The sequence below is a fragment of the Trypanosoma cruzi genome, genomic scaffold (assembly GCF_000209065.1).
Source record: "Trypanosoma cruzi strain CL Brener 1047053516579 genomic scaffold, whole genome shotgun sequence".
Taxonomy (NCBI): domain Eukaryota; phylum Euglenozoa; class Kinetoplastea; order Trypanosomatida; family Trypanosomatidae; genus Trypanosoma; species Trypanosoma cruzi.
This window is the reverse complement of record NW_001849570.1, coordinates 420,533-425,716: the sequence shown is the minus strand read 5'-3', so window position 1 is coordinate 425,716 and position 5,184 is coordinate 420,533. Positions and strand designations below refer to the sequence as shown.

General features: G+C 51.4%; 2 protein-coding genes and 1 pseudogene across 2 annotated transcripts, besides 12 other annotated features; all 3 read right to left on the bottom strand.

The window, feature by feature from the left end:
- On the bottom strand, window positions 1-606 carry Tc00.1047053510023.30 (mucin-associated surface protein (MASP), putative; the record flags this gene model as incomplete). Its single annotated transcript, XM_798981.1, has 1 exon — window positions 1-606. A coding segment is annotated over one exon (606 nt), but the record flags the coding sequence as incomplete, so codon positions are not given.
- Window positions 1-1,095: a sequence feature (heterozygous, Esmeraldo-like haplotype).
- Window positions 758-815: a sequence feature (T-rich).
- Window positions 1,086-1,667, bottom strand: Tc00.1047053510023.20 (mucin TcMUCII, putative; the record flags this gene model as incomplete). Its single annotated transcript, XM_798980.1, has 1 exon — window positions 1,086-1,667. The coding sequence occupies one exon, from the start codon at window positions 1,665-1,667 to the stop codon at window positions 1,086-1,088; it is 582 nt and encodes a 193-aa protein (XP_804073.1).
- Window position 1,096, bottom strand, in Tc00.1047053510023.20: a sequence feature (areas not merged during assembly with more than two copies in the genome that could not be assigned to a particular haplotype).
- Window positions 1,097-1,186: a sequence feature (haploid, Esmeraldo-like haplotype).
- Window positions 1,187-1,443: a sequence feature (areas merged during assembly that could not be assigned to a particular haplotype. This can correspond to areas where the two haplotypes were merged or to regions with more than two copies in the genome that were merged during assembly.).
- Window positions 1,198-1,277: a microsatellite.
- Window positions 1,444-1,600: a sequence feature (heterozygous, Esmeraldo-like haplotype).
- Window positions 1,601-1,884: a sequence feature (areas merged during assembly that could not be assigned to a particular haplotype. This can correspond to areas where the two haplotypes were merged or to regions with more than two copies in the genome that were merged during assembly.).
- Window positions 1,885-2,216: a sequence feature (haploid, Esmeraldo-like haplotype).
- Window positions 2,217-5,184: a sequence feature (areas not merged during assembly with more than two copies in the genome that could not be assigned to a particular haplotype).
- Window positions 2,469-2,954: a mobile genetic element.
- Window positions 2,772-2,793: a sequence feature (AT_rich).
- Tc00.1047053510023.10 lies at window positions 3,091-4,089 on the bottom strand (annotated as a pseudogene).

Here is a 5,184-nt window from a genome sequence, read left to right as displayed (position 1 = left end):
TTGTACTGGTGTTCCTTCCTGGTGCTTTCTTCCCTGCTGCGCTGAGTCTCCTTGTAGCGTTGCTTCTTGTCCTACAGGTTGATTTGCTTTTATTACTGAGGGTTTTTCACGTGACGATGGATTTTCGTGACCTTCTTGATTTTTCTGTTTATTCTGCTCTTCAAGTTCTTTTTTTCTTTTTCCTTCGTCATCCTCTTCCCGTACTTCCTCCACAACTCCTTTAACGTGCATCGGGTTGGGTTGATGTGCCTGAACAGGCCCGGTAGGTGGCGCAACAGGCTGTAGGCCCTTCTCGGGATTTGGGTTACTGGGCGCGTGTGACGGCGATAACGGATCGGTAGAAATGGCATCCGAATTGTTTGTCTTCGCCTTCGTACATTCCGCGGTATTTACATCCGACCCCAGCCTCTCAAGGCAGGAATTGTGCTCCAAACTTTCTTTTCCATCCGTAGGCTCAGATAACACATTTTGTAGCATTTGGGACCTTTCAGAAGATGAAAGATCCGCCATCTCCTCAGAAACATCAGCAGCGGCTCCAGAAGTACCGCACCACAGCACGCAGAGGGCACACACCAGCAGCACACGGCCAGTCATCATCATCGCCATCACTCCTGTCACTTGCGTGCAGCCTTCAGCACAAACTAACTCCCCGTCAACGCAGAGTGAAAGGAAAAGACACGGCCGCTACACCACACACAGTGACAAATGATGACCGCTTGCACACACCATGGAGCAGTTGGAATCAGTAAACACAGATAAAAAAGCACAAAAAAAAGCAATAAATCAAAAATGTTAAAAAAAAAAAAAAAAACAAAGGGCTGCACAGTATGGCTCCAGTGCACATGCAACAGCACCCAAAAATGCGTCCACGCAAACAGTTGTGTGCGTGTCGTGCATATGAGTGTGTCTGGGATGCGTTCAACGTGACGGATGTGGGGAACAACGCGGAGCACACAGCAGGGCAGCAGAAGCAAATGAAGCAAAACACAATCATTATTTTCTCGTATTTATTTACATCGGACCACAGTGGACGCGCACAAATCCCCGCGGTTGAGTGCTGGCACGCACAGCCCGCATACACCTCTTCAGCCCACAGTGGTGTACGCCAGCGCGGATGCGGCGAGCACCAGCGGGGCACACACCCACGCAGAGCTGCTGAGGCTGCCGTCGATTTCATGAAGACGTGACGGTGCGCGGGTGGTCGTCGTAGTTGGCGCCTCTGTACTCGTGGTACTCGTAGTTGTAGTAGTCGTTGTTCTAGTGGTTGTCGTGGTCGTACTTGGTGCGACGGCCTTCTTTTGTTCATCTGCCGTAACGGTATTCGTATGTTCTGTCCGTCCTTTAGACTTGCCACCATCTTGATCCTGTGTATTATTGGAAGTAGTTTGTGACTGTGGCGTTTCGGTTATTGTAGCCGTTTCCTGTGACGTATGAGTCGGCGTACTTGTTTCCTGTTCCTCCTTCCTTTCCTCCTCCTCTCCTGTCGGTGGCGAAGAGGAAGTACTCTGCGAATCCGTCACCCCACCTGGTTTCGCTGGCTTTTTATCCTTTTGATCGGATTCTTCTCCAGCTTTGCCAGTTGTATCTTCACTTGTTATCCCGCAGACGGACGGGCAGCAGCACAGGGCGAGCACCAACAGGACGCACAGCAGACGGCACGTCATCATCGTGAGTGTGGTCGTTCAGTTGTGTGGAGCTGATCTGCACAGTGAGGGACATGGAGAGCAACAGGGGAGACGAGAGGTGCGGCAGACACACACAGAGGGCACACCACATGAGAGGGCAGCAGCCAGGCATGCACCGTACGCCGCACACCACGCACGACACACACTCCAATCCACGGCAACAGGCACACACACACAAACAGCCCTGCCGCAACACCAACACACAGATGGAGGAGGGAGAAGCAAACAGGAGCGGCACACAAGGCTTCACCGCATGCACATACGGCGAGAGCGGTCCGTCGTGTCGGCACCCCTCACGGAGTGTACGCACACACACAAGAGAATAGATGTAGCGCACACAGCAACACAAAAGCAAAGTAACAATAAAAAAGGAGAGATCCCCGCACACCACGTGGATTGTTGGTCCATGGGAAGTGCAGCCAATATTCATCACAAAAACAATTCAGTTACCTTTGGCCTTCGTTAATATTCAGCGCACACCACTTCATGCAACCGTAGCCACCATCACAGCAGCAGCCGCACACGAAAAAATAGGCTCAAGGAATGGAATAATGCAAGCAACCATTTATTTGTGTTTCTGTTTGAATGTTGGCAGATGTCTGCATGCGTTTCGTGTTATCTTTTCAGAGGGCAAACCTTCATGCCTGGGTCGTGTGTTGGGGATTTCTGCAGGGTGCACAATTATTATTTTTCTTTCCTCTTGTGAATGTTTCTTGTGTTGGTGCAGCCAATAATTCGGTTTGTGTTGTTCCTGCTTCCCTTTGATAAGGTGATGCAATAAAGAATAATCTTCTGGGCCGCTGGCCGAATCCTGAGTTTCTCAATAATAGAAACCAAACAGGATAGAAATAAGTGAGGGATCAACGGAATAAGAGTGGATTCACCACATCCTCAAAGTTCAACACGAGGCAAATAAACGCATGTTTATATATATATACCATCCGTTAGCCACAATCGTGGCCCGCCCACTCTATTCGGATAGGATACATATATTTATTTATTACTTACGAGGTGGCAGACTTTTGGGGTCCTGCAGCCACAAGACACCGCCGCGTGGTGGGAACCAAAAGGGGGTGGGTGCGATGGTAAAAATAAAAATAAAAATTATCCGGCCGCTGTCGGCTCTTTAAAGTCGTGGCCTTCCCAAAACTCATACGGTAGAAAAGTGTCGTAAAGAAGTGTATATTCGTTCTATCAGGATATATATATATATATATACATTCATTAAGGCAGCCAGCTCTCCCGCGATCATTCTCTACACAGGCTCCTAAAAGGGCTCAAACAAACCCACAGGACTCCCAGCAAGAAAAGAAAAACACGGCATGACTGACACGACTCAAAGTAATGTTTCTAAGACAATGCGTGGATGACTCTGTCGACGCCACACCCGCACCATATGCCATCAACTCCTCCACGGCAATAATCCTGCAGAGTGCGGAGAGGACGTTTCACGAGCGCATTATTGGCGGAGCCAAACAACTGTACCGTCAGCAGATGGCAGCGGTCGGCGGGGGAAAGTGAAGGTGGTGGGACTGTTGGGGAGGGTCGATGCGCAGTGTCCCTCACAAATACGAGGCGGGTGAAGTGAAACACACTCGTCTGAACGTCACCGGCCACCAAGATGCATTGCTCCCTGCTGTAAGTATTGATGAGCTCGAGCCTGGAGCAACTACTCGCAATGCGTGAAAGTGTCTTCCTGCATTGGCGCTGCGACTCACATTAGACGGGCAACTTCAGAACAGTCGATCCCCAGCAGTGAAATGCAGGTGGCAGTGACGCTGTGGATTCTCGATTCCCCCGGCAACGGAGGGCGGAGAAGAAAACTGGTCTCCCCAGCTGCGCGGCATCCATCCATTCACTCTGTGCGTCCGGAGTGCCTCGCAGCTGCCTTGAGAGATGCAGCGGACAGACCTCCCTTATTTTCGCCTCGATCCGTCAACGAAGTCTTTCGCGGAGATGTCGGCACACACCGAAGTCTCCCTCGTGCCCACCAAACAAAAGACACACCCGTTGAGCATCGTCACGTGCATCAACGGCCACGCAAGTAAATATCCACCGCAACGCAAAGAGTTTCTTATTGGGCACCAAAAGAAAACCGGAGGCGGCGGCCTGGACAACACAGACATCAAATCACACGCCAGGCAACGCTGAAATACATGCAAAAGGACCAACGCAGGACCAACAGCATAACCACTCGAGAGCTGCTGCGTGAACTCCACGGCAAATGGATCAGCCTCAACGCATGGGGCACTAATTACGGTGGGTGACAACGCGAAAGCCAACGGTTTCGCAAGGCCGGGGATTGTGGGGACGGCATTCAAACCCTCCTGGGATTCGTGTGCCGAGACACGCAAATAATCCGCCCCCCGGTGCAAGTCGTCACCATAATCCTCATCGCTCCCTTTGCCGTCATTCGTATTGTCACACTCAGAGCCGTTGAGGGAAGATGCTGCCCTGATTATTGTGACATCATACTGAATGAAACAACACAATGCCTCGAGGGGTGCCGAGTGCAGGCATCCCGTCAGGCGGCGACACGGCGCACTCTTAGCAATGTACGAAGCACAGGCAACGAAACAGCTTTCATCCGCCATCGTAATCGCGTCCAGCAGTTTCGCCCTCTTGTTCCTCGGCGCCTAGACCTTCTCCGCAGCACCAACAGCCGCTGCCGTAGACCACGCTGCTGCTGCAATCACTCCCACAGAGAGACAAGGAAGAGTGTGTGGAAGTGTGTGCCGAGAACACAGCGACTGTCATCGCCAGAGGAGGCCATCGTGGCAGCGTTCGTCACGCGCCAGCACACACCGAGCAACGCACGCAACCGGCAGTGCAAATACATTCTTGCAGAGCACTGTGCAACTACTTATGTGTGTGGGTGTGTGCTGGAGAAGCTGCAAAGAGGAGGAGAACAGGGAGGCACATCAGCACAGCAAGAGGCACAGCTGGATGGCAGCGATGCATGCGGTACGGCCACAACCTCAACAATCACGCACGGTGGCAGCACACACCATCCACAAAAAAAAGAAAAGAAAAAAAACACGGCGGCAGCGTGTGGCTGTGTGTGTGGCGCTGCGGGTGTCTGCCCGCCCTGGCCGCAAAGAAAACAAAACAAGAGGGAAAGAAATGTGTGCTCCGCCTCACAGGCCCTCGTCGCACGCCCACACGTCACGGCTCCCTCAGCGCGCCGTTCGTCGCGGCCCCTCCTCATGCGTGCAGCAGGCGAGGCGCACAGGGCCGTCGTCATGAGCGTGTCGGTGGGTTTGCGAGTGGAGCAGTTGGGCGGGAAACACACGGTACCCCTCACAGGAAGAGTGCAGAAGAAACAATTAAAAGAGGGAAGAGTAGAAAAGAAAAAACGTCCATCGTAATTGCCCCCAAAAGCAAAAAAAAAAAAGGACAAAAGAGGGATGGGAGAGATTTAAAATGCAAAAATTAATAACAGAAAAAGACTAGCAAAAAAATTTAAAGCAAACATAAAAAAATCAAATTTACAAAAAAA